Here is a 22,572-nt window from a genome sequence, read left to right on the forward strand (position 1 = left end):
AACGACATTCACAGCTATTTCTAAGGAAGAGTTGTCAGCAAGCGACAAGCCAAGAAAATGTGTTACAACGATAGTGAACTTTCCAGTATTTTTTTTTACAGTAAATAAAAACACTATTCTACAGACATTTTTTTATAACAACACGCACGCACACCGCAGTAGTGTGTTTATGAACACCCCCCCCCCAAAAAAAAAAGATTCTTAAAAATGTTATAATTTTATAGTAATGAAGGTTCTCCATTAACAACTTAACTTTAGTAAAAGTACAACATATTTTTAGCAGCATATTTTTAATGACATTTTTTTTTAAATTACTCATTGTGTGTGTGTGTGTGTGTGTGTGTGTGTGTGTGTGTGTGTGTGTGTGTGTGTGTGTGTGTGTGTGTTTTAGAGGTTGTAGAGGTATTGTGTATAAAGTGGCATACAGTACATAAAGTACAAGTGTGCTTAAGTACACTACTGGTAAATATACTATTTTCATTGTTCCTTTTATTGTTAAAATCATTTTTAGCATAAATAACAGTAAATGTGAACCTAATTTGTGCCCCACAGCATGGGTGCAACTCTGGATGACATTTTGTAAATCATTATTCTAAGGCAGTAACCTTTTTTTAAAAATAATATTAATAATAATAATAAATCCGTGGATATATGGGTGGCTAATATAATATACTATATATAAGTATATGTGAGAAAATATATACTTTTCTTTATGAATATACCAATAGCACAAATAACAAAACAAACAGAAACATTTACATTTTAAGTGATATTTATGTCATATTTCTACATAACTGTGCAGGGTTAAAAACTATAAGTAAACAAATTGACATGTGCACAAATAGATATGAAGGATATGTATGTACGTTGTTTAAGTCCTGCTATATCTTAATTTTTCGACTCTGACTTTTCATCACAGTCTACGCTGCAGCTCTGTGGTGATGATCCTGCCTGGAGGAGCCTGGAACTCGCGTCACCATGGAAGCGCTCAGTTTGCGAGATGTATTCGCCATTTTGCTGCCTCGGTGTGTGTGTGTGTGTGTGTGGGGGGGGGCTTCTCTCTAATACCTCTGTAGCTTTCAAACATTCAACACTCAACATACCAACTGGAACAACCACGGAAAACGTCTGCATTTAGAGAAGTGTAGCTGCCGCAGCATGACATGGAAATTTGGACGACGTAACATTAGATAGTCTCATCGAGCGTCACGGAAGAGGACCAGGAGGAATGCAAGGTCTATTTTTTTGCTGTTTTTCTAACTTTGCTAGCCCAGTCAGCCAGCAATAACCACTAACACAGTTTAGCAGAGTAGCAAGTTAGCTTAGCACCGTTTGAGTGATGTTGCAGTTAGCTATGGTTCTATGTAACGTTAGCTAACTAATGTAACGTTAGGCTGCTTAACGGTAACGGTGTAGTCAGGGATTGATTCTTGTAACGTTAAACCCATTGAAGGCATTACTAAGTATCGTATAACGTTAACTGGCTACGGCTGCAATCAACACACATTTTTACTAATGTTGTAATAGCAGGGAATAATGTAACGTACAGCAGGAAAGCCCATCTCAACCATTCTGCTGATAATTAACGTTACCGTGCTTGACAGCCACAAGTGGTTGTGTCAGTTCGCTCCAATCTAACGTAGTTCATGAAGATCGATCGTAATGTTGAGGAGCAATAAGACTCCCTCAGTTAAAATATGTACAGTTACGTGGCTATGTGTAACATGTTTATATACATTATAACGAAACCTTTTGCTCCCCTTTTCACTCTCAATCGCCAATTGGAATTGATTCAGTAAGTGGCTACCCCTGTTAATTTTCTCATGTTTGCATTCACAGCTTGACAAATAGGAGAGTGGTTTTCCATCACCAAACCACTCAGGATGAAAGCACGAAGTAAGGAGGAGGAATATTATTGTCCTCACAGGATTGTATTTTTTTCTTTGGATTCTCAAATTTGACCACAACCACAAGACCATCAATAATGATACCTGGATTGATCTCCCAGGAGTTACACAAGCTACTTCTGGACCTGACCAATTACCAAAATCGCACAAATGGGGTGGAAGAGCTCAAACACATCCTCTCAGAAGTGGACATGAAATCAGTCCCATCTGGCAGTATTGTGGAGTTCATACATTTTCTCCCTCAACTTCTGGATGACAGTAATTTTAAAGTGTTGTATTGCACCTTGCAAGTTTTAAACTTACTCATTCAGAAGCTAGATACAGGTGTAGACAGATATTTCAAACAGATAGTCTCAGTGGCTTTGAAGGCCCTAGGGGATACTCGCACCGTCACCAGAAATGAATACATGAATGTGTTTCGACAGCTGATGAAAACTGTCGCACCACAGCAAGTATTGGATCTTGTCATTGGCACCTTGAAACACAAGAATTCAAGGGTTCGGGAAGATGTCCTTAACATCATTATGGCAGCTATGCTCACTCATCCTAGAAAAGATTTCAACATCCCTAAGCTTTGTTTTGAGGTTGCACCCTATCTGGCAGACAGCAAAAGGAAGGTCCGCCAAGCCGCCCTTGAGCTGTTTGCGGTTTTTGACTATTGCCTTGACACAGGGAAAAAGCAGCCTCTAATGAAAGCTGTGGACATGGTTGAACTCAATGAGGATGCAGACGGTCTTATGGCAGCTGTGCAGGCGAGACGAGCGAGGCACGTCCTTCCCAAACTCTCCTCAGAGGGGATAGTGGAGTATGGCTTGGTGGTCCCGAAACTAGGACATCGGGGCTCCCTGCAGCATGGTTCTGGAGCTGATCTGGACTGGGTGATGAATGGTGGGCGCATAAGCAGTGCCAGGAGCAACAGAAGTGAACCAGACTGTGACCAATTGCATGGCTATGGCAGCTTAGGTTCCCTCACTGATGACCTTCCACTTCAAAGGAGGATTGTCAGCGCAGGTAAAGGGAAGAACAAACTACCCTGGGAGATGTCGAGCTTCTCATCCACTGAGAATGACCAGCAGTGCAGTACTCTGAATGGAAAGTGCTCTGAAAAGGTGGGGTCCATCATCACCTTTGACTTGCAATATTCTCACTTATCTCTTGTGATAATTAAGCCATCTAACATATGATTTTACTAACTCTGTTAAAATAAGACAGCTTTCAGGGATATTCTGGTATATTGTAGGTTCATTTACCCAGAGAACAGATGGAAACGGTGTCCTTTTAGTTACCATTGATTGACATTAATGTAGCAGCTATTGATTCAACAAGCAGGGATCACCTTTTTTTCCTTCTAAAAATACTCTTTGAAATCCAAATCAATTGGGGCTTAATCAGTAGAGCATCTCAGTGACGAGGCAGTTATGTTGATTTGCTCCCAATCAGTCAGCAAGTGCAATCATTGCAAAGAGCATGAAAGGAGTGGTTATTTTTGTGTGCTTGCTTTTTTTCTGCCTCCCTTCAGTCTTGCTTAGTTTACAGAGGAATGCTAAAGCTAAACCTTGGTAAGAATTAATCTTCAAAAGTCGGGGGTGTTGTTTGTTTGCTTTCAGAATGTTACACTTCTTGTTTGAACAAGCTGATTCACACCCAAAGGCAGCAGTCCAAAAAGACATCTTAGAGGTGGCACTTTCCACAGAGAGACTTTGCGGGGGAAAAAACCTAAATATAGGACGATCTCTCATGATGCAGTATGGATGGAGTGCAGCAGAGAGAGAGTTCTGCTGTATCCTCCTCAATCAACCTCTGCTTGTGCATATAATTGCATATTGTCTAGACAGCTCATAAGGCTTGATAAGAGGGGTTCTTTTTTTACATTATTAGAAATTAATCTGTGTCTTTTGGCAGGGTAACAATAGGCTTAATTGTATCCTTGACTATATGGCTCTTATTATAAACAAAGAGAAATAGATAGGTAAAATCTCAGAGCACACCCGGATCACAGACACTATTTCTGGAAGAAATACAGTAGGTGACTCATTTCCCTGCACAGTGACACTGTCACTGCAAAGATGAGCATCCAATGTCTTGAGAATAAAAATCAATTCAAGGTTAACCTACCACTTTGTTGGGTTAAAGTATGTAATGTGGAATACATACTAATCATATTTTATTAGCTAACAAACTGGAATGATTTGTTAAACATAATGCAGCTCTATTCCAATAATGTCCATTAGTTTAGATGAGTGGCTTTGTTTCATAAGCTATTATTTGACCTTATTGTTTTCTGTAAACTATTATCCAGCTTAGAGCCTCCATTTGAAAAACCTTCTGTTTACAGCAGTGTCTGTTTCCCAGCAACTCTATTACCGCACAGCACACTTAGTGAAGGGGGCGTTACACATAATTGGTAATACCACAGGGTTATGCTTGTAAAACATGGCTTATTTACTGCTCTGGTGTTGATTGCAATCACACCAAGTGTTCCGCAATGAGTGTTGATCAGATTGTAGGCAGTGGGACTAAACCTCAGCCACACTCTCTCTCAGAGGCTGAGATGCATGCACTGAATGCAAACATCTGTCATAATTCTGTCTCTACGTGATTTATTCATCTTAGACTACGATTTAACAGTTGCAGTTAGGCAGTTAAAGTGTCATGCGAACAGTAGGCGTGATATTCAGTAAAGTCTGTTTACAGTGCAGAAGATCCACCCAAATGCCACCCAAGTGTCTCTTGTCTGAGCTGGAAAATATATGCAACACACCTTTGTTCAGGCCAGTGGATGGAATTACACTTAGACTCCTGTTTATTTAAGGATTGATTTACATTAGTTCTTAGAACTTCATCCTCTATTGTTGCTGTTAATGGAACTAATTTTCTGCCTACTAGGATGTCCTTCCCCTGTCCAGGAAGCTCAGTCCAGAGACCTACATACCCAGTTTCAGTAAGTGCCAATACTTCTCTCAACATTGCCCTCATATTTATTCCATATGAGGTGAAAAGTACAGCTGACCACTGGTTGTCATGGTCAACTTCAGCTGGGCTCAATTTAGAGCGGCTTTAACTTGAATTAGCATGCTGAGTCAGAGAGTCACCATGCCACATGTCACCAAAAGTCCTGAGATGAGCACGGTTGCAAGGCAGAGAAGTGTCATACTAGTCTCACACCATGCCAGAAGAGGCCATTACATTCACCATCTGTTTAGTTCTCTAAACTGTAGCCTGCTGGAATGTCATGGACAAAAGGAATCCTAACATAAAATAGACATCAAACGCTAATAATTTTACCTTAAGAAGTTCACTTGGACAGATACACTGTAGCACATTCAGTAAACGGTTTCATGTGAGCATTATTTACCCCTAAATCTCACTCATGTTATAAAAAAGTAGGCCCTGTTACATGGAATTTATACTCCGGGTTTATATCTGTGGCAAGAAGCTCTTGCAATTGGCCGAATGCAATAGAAAATCAAGCCTAGCAAATGGGTCGTGTTACTGCTGCTGTAACTGTAGCAGGGGATCGTAGGTTTATAGCAGCTTGTCAGTGCTGTCAAGTTAAAAATGACCTGCCAGCAGCTGACTACCCCGCAGTTTGGCAAAAGCAGTAAAAAGAAGCCCAGTGATGGAGATTGGACAGATTTTGCGCAGTCAGTTTTATGAGAGGTAAGGCATTATTGCCTACATAATTATTCTTGCCAAAATGTTATGTTTTCAAAGTGGGATTTTGTTTCTCACCTCAGCAACCCTGTCAGTTTTATAGTGTGAATAGCAAAATATACCTTCCATCTAGGTTCTGCACAGCCTCAGAAGCCACAATCCTCCAGAAGGAAGGAGTCCCCTGCCCGCCTCAGAAGAAGTGGAAGCCTGAACTTGGAGCCAGACATCTTTAAAACCACCAACTTCTCTGACCCAGATGTTGGTAAGAAGTCATTACCTCAAAATGATCTGCTTGTTAAAAAAAACAAGCTTCCTTTTGGAAGTGTTTACATACAGATGGCAAGAAAAAAATCAGGATAACAAGTACTTGAGTCCTTTAAACAGACAATTGTCATGTCATTAAGCATATTGTTACCATCTTGTTACTTTTTATCTGCTCAGTATTTCATGGTTCCTGACATGTGAATACTCTGTCTCACAGTGGCACCCAAGGGACGCATGCTTTCAAGGAACCCCAGTGTTGAGCGCACGTTCTCCCTGCCCTCGAATCCCACCACGTCCGGATCCTTCCTACTGCCCTCCTACCCGCTGGCTACGCTCCCAGGAGGCATGCTTACTCCAACGCTGCCCCGCCGTCATGCAGACTCCTCTCTCTCTATGTCCAACACATGGCCCAACAAGAGAGAGAACACCCCTCATCAGCGAGACACCAGCCCCTGGAGAGACACAACAGGCACAGCAAAAGGTAATTTAGTAAAAAGTCGACATGTGAGCTGTCAGCTGAATAGAAACATGTTGTAGCCTCTTTGAATCATCTGTTTTTATCCTCCCTGTTCTACCTCTTTTAGGAGGCCATCTCTTGAGCAAATGCTCTCCCCGGCCTCTTCGCGCCTCCCTCGTGAGTTCTTCTTCCACTTCGTCATTCCGCCGGGCTCTGAGCAGCACCAGGGCAACCCTATCTATCTCGCCAGTTGTCCCAACAGCAGAGCAGGTCCAGTCCCATAATGGCCAGAAGTCCAATGCTTCAGGCAGCCCTCAGAATCAGCAGTTGGAAAGGGACCTTCATCTGGACCCTGATAGCATCAATGTGGTGCAAGATCCTCAAGAGGATGATCCTCTGGACATGCAGGAGGTCAGCGAAACACTCAGTGCACACTTAAAGAAACACACAGTCTGCTAGTCCAGGCTGTGAAAGTTTGGCTCCGTAAATAATATTTCTCTCCATGCTCATATGTGCCAATTTCTGTGCTGTTCACAGATGCTGAACTCCCTGCGCTCATTGCGCAACAGCGCTGCCAAGAAGAGGGCCAAAGTAAACAGTTCAGATCCAGACAGCCCTGACTCAGCTGTGAGGCTGGACCTGGGTTTGGACTCACCATCACACACCTCTCCAATGCTTACCACCTCAGCCAGTGAGAGTGGTCTTTCCAGTCTGAGCTCAGTCGCCAACTCCAGCTTCAATGCCATCAAAACCAGGTAAAGGATCTGCTTTTTGCTTCATTTAGCAATTATTGCTTTAGAAGTCCCTCCACTATTGTACATGTCGTCTGTCTTTGAGTAGAATCATACTTTAAATACAATAACTTGATATTGTGATATAAGCTTTATGCGTACACCATAGGTTCCTCCTGTAGACTAGATGATCAGATTAGCTCTTGATGCATCTTTAGCAAAAACTCATAAGCAATATTAAAGGAGAATTCCGATCGATTTCAACCCATAGCTCTGTCGTTTGTAAATTTGGAGTGCTGGGGGACCGTGTACAAACTACAACACCAAAAAGAGATAAAAAAATATTTTCAAAAATAGGCATATGCTTATTTTTTTTAAAGTAAGTGCTTTAGTACAACTAGCAGGAGACAAGTTATAAATGAGGTACGTTTGGAGACACTACCTTATGTAATCATTAAATTAATACATATTTTTGTATCTCTTTTCGGTGTTGTACTTTGTAGACGGTCCCGAAGCACTCGTCTTGCCGTCTCAACACCGGAACTAAACCGAGCTGAATTAGCACAAATTTTATGCATTTCTTTCACATCTACTGCAGGATAACACGGTGTAGGTAACACCGATTGTTTTCGTTTTTCTCGCTACTGACAGCACTCCAAATTTACAAACAACAGAGCTATGTGTTGAAATCTCCCGGAATTCTCCTTTTTAAGGAAAAAAGTTATTAAAAAAAACAAATTATAAATACCAAAAAAAGTTGGATTTATAATTATGTAAACACATGCATAAAGATACTGTAACATGTTTTCAAATAATGCATTATTTTATGAGGATTACAGTAAGCCGGGACATTAGTCAGCTCAGGTACTTAGGTCAGGTTATTATATGTCAGTTAATTGAGTCAATGTTTTCACAGACATGCTGACAAGTTAAAGCAGTGATAATCTGGTACCCATCTGGTGGTGTTTGACAATGTGTTTCTTAATTTCTCACTTGTCACATCTGTCAACAGCCCAGGAAACTCTGCCTCTTCAGGGATGAAACCTCGCATTGCAAGAGTGCCTTCTGCAAAACTGAGGTCTTCTGTGTCCATGGACTTCAGCAGCCTTCAAGGTATAAAAGGGATAATGTGATTTTTGCCCAATCTGTTTTATTGTTTAGTTTATCTTATTTACGTCTCTGTTTTCTGTTTTTTTTTTTTCCAAGGATTGTCTCAGAGAAACGAACTGTCGTCTGAGGTGGGTGTTGTTGGGCAGAGAGTCACTTACTCCAATGGAACAATCAAAACTGAGGAAGAGACAACAGGACCATCCCCTCCGTTGGTCAAACCAGCCCTCCGTGAATCAGTCAGAGCTCTGAAGCCTGCCAAAGGTCCGTCAGCGGTGATATCAAACAGAACAGAGCTTTTTCCTGGATTTACCTGCCAATAATATATTTCTGGGCTTAAATAATTAAATCAATCAATCAGTATTCCTCTCCTTTGATTCTTAGGATCTCAGAGCCACAGCAGCAGGAACTCACCGGCCACGGATATGGCTGAAGGAATCATTGGAAGAGGTCAGTCTTTGCAGATCTTGATTTGGACCCACAATTCTTCATTCAGTTGTCCAATATTCTGTTGTGTTGCCAATATGTTCTAGCTGAGTGCTGTTTTACAACAGATTGAAAGGCAAGTGACATGCTTCCTAAAGCCTTGTCTGAGTTACGTAGAAGCATAGCCAAAGTTTTCAGTGGGCAAAGTTTCCCCATAATCCCCTTGCCACATACAAACACAGTCACAATTCTAAGTTTAAACACATCTCATTACTGATTCTTTTAGCATTTGAGGATGTTTAATGTCCACCTGTCTGATCATTTATTTAAATTATCTGCAAACATCCCTCTCGTGCTTTGTCTTAGGCATGTTTGGCACTGCAGTGTCCTCCAGCCATCCAGGAGTCGCCTCGTCACTTGAGCAGGGTGATTCTGTGGCCAAACCCCCCACTGATGCCTCAGCAGGCATCTACAGCCATGCTGCCAGTCCCCTAGACAGTGATGACAGCCCACATCCAGATGAGGTTAAGGTTAGTCACACTTTGCCCTGTGGTGAATCATAGTACATCATACAAAGTTTCCACTTACCAAAGTCCCACCTGGTGTGTTTTCTACCAATGCATGTGCAGCCAAGGGTGAAGAATGCAAGGTTTAGCCGGGATAAGATGCGGCTGCAGTGTCTGGATCAGCAAGAGGGTCAGCTCAGTCAAGTGGACCACACGCGAGATAAGATTCGCCACAGAGTCAGACAGATGCTGTCGGACTCACCCACAGAGGAGAACAGAGTATTAATCATCCAAGGCAAGAGAAAGATTTGGAAACCTTAACCAACTGGTTTTATTTATTTTATTTTTTAATTAAATGTATATTTCTTCATAATGTGGGTTTAAGTCAGAGTTTAAATTCTAGCTAGTTCAACTTTTTCTGATTTTAACTATTAGTTATAAAAAAAAAAAAAAGCAAATACCACAGCACATAATAAGGTATACATGTTTCACTCATTATCACTTTTTTGTTGTTGCTATATTGCACTTCAGTATTGGATCTTGCTATGATGTACTTTATTGTATCCTCATGCTCTTTAAATAAATGAAACCATCCAAATATGCAGCTCCTGATGTTTGCACCAAGAGACTTGACATTTTTTTTTCTCATGTAGATCTGCATCTGAATGGCAGCACACTGACTTCCACCAGAGCAGACCTCTCTGATGAGTCCCCTATCAGCCCCACCAGTCCTGTCAGCCCACCAGGACCCCAAAGCCCCATCAAGTGCTTCACTCCGCCCCACCAGCCGAGCCCCCCCACAGTGCCCCCCAACCCCAAAAACCTTGCCCGTGTTAGGAGGGCCCCTAGCCTCAACAGAACCCGACCATCGCTGTCCCACAGCTCAGGTTAGTGGATCTAAAAACCTACGACTTCATCTACCTGCTGCACCAAATGTCAAGCTCAATCATCTGTTTTTTTTAAACCAGCAAAAAATGTCACAGTGTATGTTTATTATGTTGCCATGTATCATCTCTCAGTTGACACTGGCTTACAATTTAGCAGTATTCCGACACATTATAAATATATGAACCAGTGCTTTCAAAGGTCTTTGTTTATAGAAAATGGTGGAACATTAATTAGTCTGTCAGAGCCATCAGAGCATGGGTGAATAAGATGTTTGCTTTGGGTAATGTGCCACAATGCTTTGTTTTGACAACCTACTGTTAATGCACCGCCGCCCACACACACTGGTTGTTTTCAGACTGATTGAGGTGTGTGTGTGTGTGTGTTGTGTGTTGTGTGTTGTCTGACGGGCCATTTAGATGAGCTGTCCCCTGGTACTACCGGTCACAAGAAAAATCTCTCAGAGCCTCCGGAGCTGTCTCAGTTTTCCAAGCCTGACCTGGCGCTGGCACAGAGCTTTAACCTGCTGAGCTCCGAAGACTGGTGAGAAACACTTGCATGTACAGTATCTCAGCTGCACTGTTTCGGAGGAGACTAGTTCTGATCCATCATCCTGATAACTCAAATCCCGGGGGCCAGAGATTTATAGAATATAGAATAGCATGAAAAATCCATTCACTGGTATTTATTAGCTTAAGAATTACATGAATGGAAAAAATATTAAATTACAAACAAAAGAAAAACCTTAGCTTTACAATTACTGTAATAAATACCTTTGTAAAGAAGCAGCCACTGAACCGTGTCTTTAAATGTTGTCAAAATAATCTACAACAAATGTCTACGAACTCTTGTTCTTTTTTTACTTCAGGGAGAAGAAGATCGAGGGTCTGACGATCCTGCGCAGTCTTGCTCACCACCACTCAGACACACTCCAGGCCAGGCTTCATGATGTCTGCCTGGCCCTCATTCAAGAGGTAGTATAACTTGTTGTATAACACTCCCACATCATTTTACCTTTGCATTTTGTTGCTTCACTCCATCTGAACTTGAACTGATTTGCTCCTCATATATATTGCTACCTGATTTTGCATATCATTTCTCAGTGTCTTAGTAATTAGCAGTTTACATATTGTCAGCCTTGACTGACTGACTGCCAGGAATGCTCGAATGACCCAGTTTCCCCAGTATTAAAAATGTCCAACTCATTCAGGTAAAGAACCTGCGGTCAAGTGTCTCCAGGGTTGCTGTATGTACGCTGGGCGACCTGTACACCCACCTGCAGAAGGCAATGGACCAGGAGCTGGATGGGACAGTTAAAGCTTTACTGCTGAAGGCCGCGGAGAGTAACGCCTTCATTAGGCAGGATGTGGATGCAGCCCTGGGCTGCATGGTCCAGCACTGCACACCAACTCGTAGCATCAATGCTTTACTCTCTGGGGGACTCAGGTCAGTATGTATCTCTACTAGAGATGCACCGATTACAACTTTCTAGGCCGATTCCGATTTCCGATTTTCTTTGAGTTAGGCCAGCCGATACCGATTTCATTTTTTCTAACCACTTTACAGCACACACAAATATTTATTTTCTATCTTTTCTTTAATAGAACATTTTCTGAACAGATAATGGATCACTATAAAATAGAACTATATAAATTACTCCTGGTGTGAGAAATTCACACACATCTAAAGTGCAATGTTAGAACCATTTCCTTCTTTTCACATCCAATATCCAACTAAAAAAATGTGATTTTGGTTTTTGGTGTCGTCCCTCCACGCCCTACTTTTTCCTTGCAGGTGTTGCATATTGCAAACTTGTTATCTTCTGCACACACGCTGAAGAATTTCCAAACAGCTGACATGTTGCAGGTTAATTCACGAGGTTCCCCACATGTTCGAAAATAGCGCGGACACGCGCTTCACACCGCGAGCGGGTACGCACGACACACGGCGGAAAAGTTGAGAGAAAGGAAAAAGAGACTGTGCTGTCGCGTCCGTGCGTGCGTCCTTGAGAACAGTAACTCGTATAACTTATGTTGTCAGTTAGTTGTAGCGTTGACCGGCATGAAATCGGCATATGTCAGACTGACCTGCCGGTCATGGCCGAGCACTTGAAAACCGGCCAATTCCTATCGGTGCATCTCTAATCTCTACATACACATACAGCAAGGTGCTGTTTCACCACATATACAGTTTTGACATTTTGTGTGTACTTTTGCCCTATTTGTAACACCAAATCATTTTAATCTTTGATTGCTGAATTGTTTCCCCCTCTTCTGATAGTCACCTCAACGCAGTGGTTAGAAAATGCACCGCCCAGAACCTGGCTAATCTGGTCGAGAAGGTTGGTGCGGCCCGTCTTCTGTCTGGAGGTAAAGATCTCACAGACAGAATCTTACCTGCCGTCACCAAACTCGCACAAGACTCCTCACAGGAACCCAGGTATGCCACTTTGCATTTGTTGCTGTATGCGTTTTCAGTTTTTACAAGTTGGAGCCATTGGGCCTCATTCCTGTTTGTACGGCCAGATTTTTTGTTTTAACTTTTGCATTTGTGCACATTTTGTGAGATTCATACATATTTCCTGTTTTACAAAATGGAAAGAAACAGAGTGGATGGTTCTACCAGCTGATTCACAGATAATCCTTATCATGGTTTGGAGAGAATTCTAGGCCATTAAATAACAAATAAAACACAACTAATATTGGGAACATAGAAAATATAAAAACTTCCACAAGATTTGGTGTGCTTTCAACATGTTCTGTTTTTTTAGAAAGGGGCGGTCAACCATATAAGAAAATTAGATAAGCAGACACTGGTTCGCGCATGCCATTAAAATCCACTTTGTGACCAGAAAAATGCAATCCAAACTTGTAATGTTCAGTTTTTGTTGCTCTTGTTGTAGTTGTCTATTGGATTGAATGTATGTAATATTTCGTTGCCCCATTTAGGTTATTAGGAATAGAAAGAAAATTGGAAACATTTTTCTATATAATGCAGTTTAATACAACCCAATATTTCAACATATAAAATACACCTGCATTCTGGTTGATGCATGCTTTACTATCACTAAGATAGAAATCTGAAAACATTGAAGAAAAACAAGAGTAGCTTTTCCTGCTTACAGTAATTTATGAACATGACACCTTCAAGGCCAAAGATGGTATCACTGCCGAGAAGCCAGAATTTACACAAGACAGGGACTGTTAATATCTGCACTTAGTGTCTGAGTTCTCATTATCATAGTGGTTCAACACACAGGTACTTTGGGCGTCGAATGCTGCTGTCCCTGTCATCCCACCCTGACTTTGACAAGATCCTGGAGAAATATATTCCCACCAAAGACCTGCCGACTGTCAGAGAAACCGTCATCATTCTCAAGACAAAGGTACGTTTTTTTTTCTGTTTGTGTTTATTTATTTATTCATATTGCTTTTGCTAAAGGTCACACCGTCATCTTACCTGGAGATTGTTGGGTTTTTTTAGGCTCTTGGTGAGATGTCCCAAGACACCCAGTCAGCCAGGGGTAGACGCTCCCTCCCAGGCAGTGGTACAGTCCGGGCCTCATCTCTCACCAGAGAGCCACTCAACCAAACCAATAGGTGGGTGTAAATATCAAACATGAAATTGAGCCTTTTGAGCAGAGGTGTAGCTAAACACAAACTGTATAATGAATATAGAAAGTATGTTATTCATACTTTAATCACAGGTTTAAACCTTTTGATGTATTTTGCCTCATCTACAGGGAGTCTAATAGCCATAGCCACAGCTGTAGATCTCAGACACAGAGTATTGCAGACAAGACCGAATACATCACGCAGATCTCAGGCCTGCTGAGTTCAAAGGACTTCAGAGAGAGGATCAAGGGAATCGACCAGCTAGAAGCTGACTGCCAGCACAACCCCAACATGGTCATCAATAATATATTCCCGGTTAGGACTAGTTTTTTTCCCTTCCAAATCCTATCAATATATTTGTTTGTCACGTGCTTTGTCATGGTTCACAGTAACCATCATCTAATGCTGTTTTCATCAATAAAACCTCACTAAAATGTCTCTCTTTCACATTTTGTTCTTTGCCCTCTGGGTTCCCTTCTTTCAGGTGTTTGATGCCTTCAAGGCCAGGCTGCAGGAGTCCAACAGTAAGGTCAACCTGTATGCTCTTGAGTCTCTTCAGAAAATCATCCTCTTGTTGAAGGACAACCTGTCCCAAGTAGTCAATCTCCTAGTCCCAGCAATCGTGGACAATCACCTCAACTCCAAGAACAACGCCATCTACTCTGCTGCTATCGGAGCTATCAATGCACTTGTCTCAAATCTTGGTACTCATTTTGAGCATTCAAATATTTCTGGTAGAGGTTAAATTGGAGTCAGTGAAGCAGTCAAATACAGCTCGGTCTAACTGGAGAATTGTCTTTATTTGACTTTGTGATTTTCTTTGTTTCCATGACAGATAACATACTTCTTCTTCAGCCTTTCTGCACCAAAGCTCAGTTTTTAAACGGCAAAGCAAAGGTGGATCTTATCGAAAAGGTTGCAGGTACGTTGGTAGTAAATCTGACCAGCGTTTCAGCTTGGCTCTCAGATTGGTGCGCAAGTCTGACCACCGTTTTCTCACTTTTTTTTTTCCAGATCTTGTGACAGAGCTCTACCCTCGCAAGCCCCAGATGGTGGAGCAGAAAGTGCTTCCCTTGCTTTGGCACCTCCTGGGCACCTCTACCCACAGTGGTACCATCCATGGCCGGGGCGGCAGCGTGAGGGGTGCTACTGCCAACCTGTGCCAAGCCCTGTACGTCCAGATGGGGCCCAATCTGACTGAGTGTGCTGCCTCCCAGTCTGCCAATGTCTATAAAGGTTTAAATGAGGTCCTGAGGACCTTATCCTAAAAGGTAAAACTGAATCAGAACACAACCTAATGTTGGAAGAGAAGAACATTAACACTGACCTTACTTGAAGACAGAGATGTTCTACATTTCTTACAGTGCCTGCACTTTTATATCAATAAAGAGAAAGTCCTTTTAAAAAGTAGGAGCTCTTAATCTTATCTCAGTGAGATTTCCTCTGGTACAGAAGCATGGACAATTGTAACATACCGACATCAGGTCTTACACATACTCAACCTGCTCTCTTTGCACTTTGAAAAGGTAGCTCATTATGATAGACTTAATGAGTTTTACATTTTACCATCCTATGGTTGTCATTGCTTTTTTTTTCTCCATAATCTAAACATGTACTGTAGACAAATCAGAAACACTATTGCAGAATGTAAGATTGAAATGCACAAAAAAAGACAGGGAAGAAGACAGGGACCTGAAAAGTGTATATTTTTGCTGTTTCGTCAAAATATGATGTGATATTTTCAAGACGTCTTATATAGTTGATCTAATGTGAATTGAGATTAACCATAATAGTACAAAATACTTTTGTACAGCTCAAATGTGTATTTGCACAGTATTAGCTTAATCTGTTATTGTCTGCTGTATAATGGTACAGTTTATAATTTATCTATTGTGTAATGGTTTGAAAGTCCTGTTAATGATGTGCTAAGTTGGTACCATCTGTCTTTTTTTTGCATGACCAAAATTTACTGGCAGGATCAAAATTGTTTATATTTTTGTTAAGGAGATATATATGTACACTGATGCCGAGATCAAGGTTTGGTTGGAACCGATTCTTCTGGATGGGGACAGCGTGAAAGGAAAAGGAGTTCAGTTTCGCTCCAGCCTTTGCCTGAGAAACCGTAAAGGCCCAGATCTGATTCTGTCTCAGTATAGTGCCAGTCTTCAAGTAGCCTTTTAACGCATCTATTGTTAAGTTATATTGAAGTTGTTTGTGAACAAGAGCAAAGACAGATTGATATATAAATAAAGTTTTATTTCTGTAAAACCAACTTCCAGGTGCTTCATTCAAATATTAATGGGATTGGAAAAGGAATATTGAGGGGCTTTGACCACATTTGTTAAGGTCTAATCTTGACCGTTACATTTTATCCAAGAAACACACATTCTATGCCTTTTAAGTTACATAATTTACTTTAATTAATGGCTAGGTACTGAATAAACACTTCACAGGTTTTATGTTGTTTTTACTGCGCCCATTTTATATGTAAAGCTAATGGTGAATTATCCCTCTTAATGTGTAAAATAACAGAAAATTGCTGACCTCTGATGTGGAACCAGAATTAGAAATGTAATATGTGACTGTAGAGGCTATCTAGACCATTCCTTTAGAAAAGAGGTAGGCTTAGAAAGCAGTATAAAAAAAAAAAAAAAAGTCTCATATTACATTTTTAATAACCAAATGCACCAAATATTTGACACGCTTTGACGTTTCAGATTGAAAAACATTATCACTTGAACTTGCTTGTCAGGGATAAATATTATGGCTTGGGATTCGCTGCCAAGTTTAGAATTAAATACAATGCGCATCATGATCTTACCCCCTAAACGTTTAACTATAAAAGTAGCTGCCACTTTTAAATTGTACTGTACAGATTTATGCCAGCTGCGTTACTCTGTGAATGTGCTATCCAGTATCCAGTATCATGAGAGACAAGTGAATGTCTTGTCGTGTCAGACTCCCCGTGACCTCCGTATTACAGTAGGTGATTTTACAGCATTTCAGTAGTTAGGTTGACTAGCTTGTGCTTTGAGGGATGCTGCTACTGGGCCAGCCATCATCCACAAAAACAAAGCCTAAAGGCAACCCTGATAAAGCACTGACACAATTTATCCCATCAGTGTCAACAAATACAGTAGCTGGACTACACATTGGCAAAAACATAAACCATTGTACTTGTAAGTTCATCAAACATACATTTTGTAACTTCTCACATAGTCCCTTTAAAATGCACAGCTATATCAAAGATTCACCCAACTTTTACTAAATCCAGTCAATTTCCCAGTATTAAACTTTAAAAGCAAAGCTATAAAAATGCTTATTCACAGTAATAGCAAAAGTGAAAACTCCCTTTTAAAGTTTCAGCTAACCACAGTGGTGTTGTCGACAAGGGCCAAATATGTTTGCTACTTAAATATGACTCAAATTTGCTAACAGAGACACATGCCTTCTGAAACGATGCAATAGACAAGGCATACTATGAAATCAGCACAACTTCTTAAACTGTCATGAAATTGGCTTTTTGCGATGAAAATGGGATCACAAATAGAGAACCAAAGATTACACCTGGATTTAATTATTTGTTCCCAATGATGTAACTAGTAACTGGAGCCAAGTTAGTTGATGCCAAGAACATGCTGATAACCTAGACACAACATATTTCATCTAACACAACTGTTCAGTAAACCATCTGATCATTTCTTGTGCCATGAATGAGGGGTTTATGGTTTTGGTTGAGTGTTCATTTAACGCTCTGCTGCTTTGAGTCACTATGTTCCCTCTGCTACTACGACCAAATGGAAAAATAGCTCCTCCTCCTCTAGATCTTTCCATTCTGTTACTAAGGCAGCGGGATCAATGCCATGGCAACTTGGACTGGTTAGATGTTGGGAGAAGATGAGTGTTTGGTCGCCATCCTCCGCACCTCGCTTTGTCAGGGACCAGATGTCTTGGGCAGGTCCTGGTTCTCAGCCAAGTGGAGCTTTTGTCTGAACACGGACACATTAAGAATTCACACAGACGGAGTTTGATCTGAAAACTATTTAAATCCAGTGTCTGCGCCTGGAGTGCTGGGTGATTCGCATAAATAAACAGTCATTCAGTTATGAAAAGGATACATTGAGGTGCTGAGCTCCTCCAGCTGCAGGAACAAATAAACAAATGGGTGAGAGGTGTATCGAAAATAGAACATGATGTTGTAGTACAGGGGACTAATAACTGATGGTATTACGTAACAGCCGCTGTAAGTCAGGTCAGTATTTGAATTAAACTCCAATCATTTGACTACCTTATTTACAAAAAGCAAACTTCCCTTCTTATCCACATAAAAGTAAGTCACTTCACAGCCCTGCTCTGCTCTGCTCTGAGACACAATTATCCACCACTGCTACAGCTGGCAAGTATTCCTGGCAGCAGTATCTGTAACATGAGCTGAAGGCTTTTTTTTCCCTCACCTCACTCACACATAGCACTGCAACTTCCCCTGAGCGAGCATACCAGCCACAGGCGTGGGTAACTAGGAGCCACACAACATGCCAACAATAGAAACTCTTTCAAGGCATTCTTGGACTGCACGTCACTGTTTGTGCTGGATAATATTTAACATTTAAATACTGCTATATGACTAATCTCATCTTAGACAGGCATATCTGCTTTATTGGAAGGCTCACAGCTAAAAATAAATAAATGTTTGTATACAATATACTGTGTCTCGAGCTTGACTCATTAACACTGCATACATGTGATAAATGTCTTACTGTCTTGATCCTTGAGGCACTTAAAAAGAACAAACATGAAAGCCCATTGCAGTGTTTCACTATTCCCCTGATGAAATATTCCTGAAATAGAAATAGACACTTTGTGGGCAGTTAATAACTAAACTGGAGTGCTCCCATGACCTAATCATTTGATTATCTCCTGGGTTTATATTGTTATCACTTTAAAGGGTAAATAAATAGTTTGGCTTCGGCCAGAGTTGAGGATGAAAACAGAAGACTTCGTGCCATCAATGTGTGTAACGAGCTGGATAATATATGTTACACTGCTGTAAAGTATCAGCTGTAAAATTCCCTGATGTTCTTTGATGGCTTGCAATCCATCAAGTGCATTACAAAATTGGACCTATAGTTTAACATAACAGAGGTTTGCTGATGTATATTAATCAACAAAAATTAGAATCAACCTAATGTTGGGTGACAATAATGAAACACACGATTTCTTGTAATTTAGAGAGCAAGCAAAAGGTGAAATGTAAAGACATTGAATTTAAAAAAAATATTTATCAAGGTTCATGAACTGGTGAAAACAGATCATGCATCTCTTTTTTTACAGGAGAAACAACACAGATGGGCGTGACCTTTTGCTGCTGTGGTTGGTGCTTACGTTACAGAGCAGGTGCTCCAGGTTGTGGTCGGAGGCACACTTCCTCTGGTCCTCTGAAAGTTCCTCCACGTGGCTGTCGAGGCTAAAGTGCAGTCGTGCCAACTTCTCCTGCATCTCACGCACATGCTCCAGTTGCTCAAAGGAGCACACCTTACCTAGCAAACAGATGAGTTGAACCAGACAGGTGTAACTTTTCTAAAGGGCAAAACATGTCATTTGGTTGCAGGACGATTACAGTAAAGTCATAAATATTTCAGTGGCACCAGATGTGTAAAAATAGCACGACAGCTATTTGATTTCAGTCTTCTTTGTGTAACAAAGCCACTTTTCAGCTGGCTTTATTTTCAGCACGTAACAGAATATTCCCTTGGAGGCCTCTCTAAATCGAGGTTATCTCACCAAAAGCCTGTAGTTTGCCTGAGTGGAAGTCGTTGAGAAGATTGAGGAGGCCTCCCTCCATCTCTCTCACGTCTGAGACATCTGTGAGAAAGGAGTGCTGCAGGGGGGAAGACTGGACTACTTTACTGGGCCCTGCAGGCTGGGGGGCCCTGGGCTTCTCCTTGTGGGGCCTGAGGAAAAACAAACATCACGATCATACGCAATCTGTTGGTGCACTCGTTGACATTTTAAAAAAAAGACCAAACTTGAATCGCCTCATCACACGCACGCAGTACTGTTACGTAGGGATTTGTATTGTTGCTGTGTGTGTGTGTGTGCGCCTCCTCCCTCTCCTTTCCAGGTTGGTGATTGCTGAGTGAGCACACCTGTGTTCAGCTCCCTGGATAAAGGAGAGAGGAGACCCCGCCACTTGGCCCCCTTCACTACTTTCAATTTCTTTGTTGTGCTAGCTGGCAGCAGACAGTGCTGTCCTGAGCATGTATTGGCCTCTGCCTGACCGTGGCAAGCTTACCTTTGTTGTTTGTTGTTGTCCTCAGCTGCTGTGGAGCAGCGTTGCACATTTCTGTTTGTTTTGTTAATAAATTGTTCTGATAATTTTGTTACAAGCACCTCCCATCCTTCCTTCAGTCACTGTTACATCAATGGCTACTCTCTGGTTTATAGGGTCGTAACATACAAAGTATCTTTTATAAGTATTTATTTACTTTTGTTCATTTTAAGGTGACATTCGACCAGACTCGTCTATTTCTTCTATTTCCAGAATGGCTTTAGACAATGTGAGACTAGCTTTCTTACACTTCAAATGAAAATTAATTCAAAACACTTAGCTGCTACAGCCTTACTTGATCTGGTATGACTAGTAGCTTATGAAGGCTAATGTTAGAACATTTTAATGTGACTGAATAACAGACATTACTGAGGCAGTTTGCTGATTTTCTGACTCTTAATGACTTAGCATTTTAGCTAAATGCTAAACAGTAGTTTTGCATTCACTATTATCCAATACATGTCAGTTGTTCAGCTAATGTTACACAGTCACAGTTTAAAGAACAACTCTGATTTAATATCCCATATATATATTATCAAAGTTGACTTTTCCCTATATTTTTAAATTTTAAATTTTCAGTGCAAAGTGGTGAGTCTGGTGTGTCTAATTCTGAGGCACTTTCTACTATACTCAGGTGTAGTTGTGGTGGAGATACTGCACACTGTATGTGATCTGACATCATCTAATAAAGCCAGTTATGTTATTTGAAAATAAATGAGATGATAGGACAAAACAATGCAAGTAACATTTGCGGTAGTTGGTGTTTTCTGGAGGATTTTCCTGATACGTAAGACACAAACCTGGTGGTCTTTGGTGGAGGTACGACAACTGTAAACACCTCTTTGGGCTGTCCTGGCGCTCCTATAGATCTCTTGTACTTGCCTCTGTTCTTGGGGGAGGGGGGCTGTGGCAGGCCGAGAGAGAAGGTGGCACTTTTGCTGGCAGGCAGGACGGTGAGTTTGCGGGGGTTGATTGGGGGAGGAGGTGGCTGGGGAAGAGACACCTTTGGGCTCCGCTTCTTGCGTTTGTCTTCCATTATTTTTTTTTTTTAAGTGAACCTCTCTGGGGTAAGATGGAGGCGGGGGGCACTGCTTGGCTGGTGCACAGGACTTCCTGAAGCAACAAAGGTAGGAAGTTCAAAAGCAGCAGCCTTCCCCTCCCTGAGGACTCTCTGGAGGATTCTGACTGTGCCAAAATGAGTGCTGCAGATCCAGATTCTCCCCCTCTGCAAAAAAAAAAAAAAGAAGAAGAAGCATTTTGTGATGCTTTCATTAGTTAAACAGCATTCACACAGGTTATCGCAACAATATATCTGTCACAGACAAATCAGTCAGTCAGTATACCACTAATCTACCTGCCTAAATGGGGTTGCATTTAGATTAAAGTCTTAAATTAAAGCAATGTCCTTGCTTTTATTCATGATGCTTCCCTGGGGTAAAAAGAGGGAGTGAAACAGTAACATAGAAAGATATTTTTAGAGCAGCTTCAGTGAGTGAAGACCTTAGAGATTATGTGTGAACTGAAGGACACCCTCTATTACGGTTTTGAAAACACTTTCCAACCAACCAACCAACCAAACCAATTATATGCTAGACAAATGATCAAGCAATCCAAACAAGCTGCACTGCAGTAGGCTTTGTTTTTATCTATACTACATGAACAATTAAAATGCAAAGACAGGTAGCATGAGTCCTTAGGAGCATACTGTAGGCTATACATTATACAAATGGACCTAATGTACACAGCTTTCAGACACATTGCTGAAGGAGAAAATCAATATAGCCTACTGCATTATTATTGAGACTGGTAGGATGGTGGAGTTTAAAGGTCTTATACCCATATCTCTTTACACAGTTGAGTGACCAGAAAAACACTTTACAGTGTGATCTTATTAAATACAATGGCCTGCAATAAATCAAAAATATTTTACTATAAATTAAAAAGGTAGAATTACAAGATATGTATTGGATTGCATTTGCCTCTCGTTTGTTGTTCACATGTATTTTATATTAGGCTCAGTGATATTAGTACCTTTAAACTATTGCAGTAGAGTGGTTGCGTTGTTATATCCAAACACCAAGTAAGTACATTAACGTCATTGTGGTCTCGGCACTGAGACTAAATAACACTTTATCCCATTACAATGGGATGAAATCACTGTAGCTGTTATCTCCTTGACACTGCGTCAGCCTCCGTTTAAAGTAGAATCCAAAGATGGCCACTACAGTAATACACAATGGCAACTTTATACGCCGAAATCCTTCTTTATTTGGATTATATCAATCCTGTAGAAAATCTGCTTTAAGAACAATATGGAGCCAACTGTTTGTTTTTTTTTACACCATATTTGTTCAATTCAGTGTGAGAGAAGGCGTGTAAACAGACCGTCTACGAACGAAAGACAAAAACGTTACGACTTACCGAATCAATTACGCACCAGAGACCAAACCGGCTGAGCAGTGTCACATTTCTTCTCCCGCCATTTAAAAACGTTTACGTACACTTTATATAAATTAACCTTTAAATAGCGCAACGGTGGTGAATTCTTCCTGCAGCACTGGTGTGAACACTGATGTAAAGCGCGGCAGCAATCGATGCGCTCGGCTTGTGCGGGGCTGTTGTCTTTATCCGTCTTAAAGGGCCAGTCCGCCCCGCTGTGTGTGCCAGATATTGGCCCCTACAGGTTACTTTGT

General features: G+C 41.1%; 2 protein-coding genes across 5 annotated transcripts; one reads left to right on the top strand and one right to left on the bottom strand.

Annotated features, from left to right (window-relative positions):
• Positions 1-915: 915 nt before the first annotated feature.
• On the top strand, positions 916-15,823 carry LOC116035837 (TOG array regulator of axonemal microtubules protein 1). Of its 3 annotated transcripts, none has more exons than XM_031279176.2 (23): positions 916-1,235; positions 1,840-3,016; positions 4,794-4,848; positions 5,695-5,823; positions 6,043-6,306; positions 6,410-6,705; positions 6,820-7,037; positions 8,026-8,126; positions 8,220-8,384; positions 8,505-8,570; positions 8,913-9,076; positions 9,176-9,347; positions 9,706-9,939; positions 10,357-10,480; positions 10,806-10,911; positions 11,148-11,383; positions 12,218-12,376; positions 13,196-13,322; positions 13,421-13,536; positions 13,680-13,866; positions 14,036-14,255; positions 14,387-14,473; positions 14,566-15,823. In XM_031279176.2, exons 2-23 carry the CDS (start codon positions 1,985-1,987, stop codon positions 14,817-14,819), a joined length of 4,512 nt encoding a protein of 1,503 aa, XP_031135036.1. In that variant the 5' UTR covers positions 916-1,235; positions 1,840-1,984; the 3' UTR covers positions 14,820-15,823. The 3 variants fall into 3 exon arrangements, with proteins under 3 accessions (XP_031135036.1, XP_031135037.1, XP_031135038.1); XM_031279177.2 differs by having other exon boundaries at positions 9,179-9,347; XM_031279178.2 differs by having other exon boundaries at positions 917-1,235; positions 6,410-6,693.
• On the bottom strand, positions 15,795-22,558 carry ccdc28b (coiled-coil domain containing 28B). Of its 2 annotated transcripts, none has more exons than XM_031279182.2 (6): positions 22,301-22,558; positions 20,680-21,104; positions 19,333-19,502; positions 18,934-19,088; positions 17,670-17,692; positions 15,795-17,540 (listed from the first exon to the last, which is right to left on the bottom strand). In XM_031279182.2, exons 2-6 carry the CDS (start codon positions 20,913-20,915, stop codon positions 17,486-17,488), a joined length of 639 nt encoding a protein of 212 aa, XP_031135042.1. In that variant the 5' UTR covers positions 20,916-21,104; positions 22,301-22,558; the 3' UTR covers positions 15,795-17,485. The 2 variants fall into 2 exon arrangements, with proteins under 2 accessions (XP_031135042.1, XP_031135044.1); XM_031279184.2 differs by having other exon boundaries at positions 20,680-21,060; positions 22,301-22,542.
• Between the last annotated feature and the right edge of the window lie 14 nt (positions 22,559-22,572).

The sequence above is a fragment of the Sander lucioperca genome, chromosome 18 (genome assembly GCF_008315115.2).
Source record: "Sander lucioperca isolate FBNREF2018 chromosome 18, SLUC_FBN_1.2, whole genome shotgun sequence".
Lineage (NCBI taxonomy): Eukaryota > Metazoa > Chordata > Actinopteri > Perciformes > Percidae > Sander > Sander lucioperca.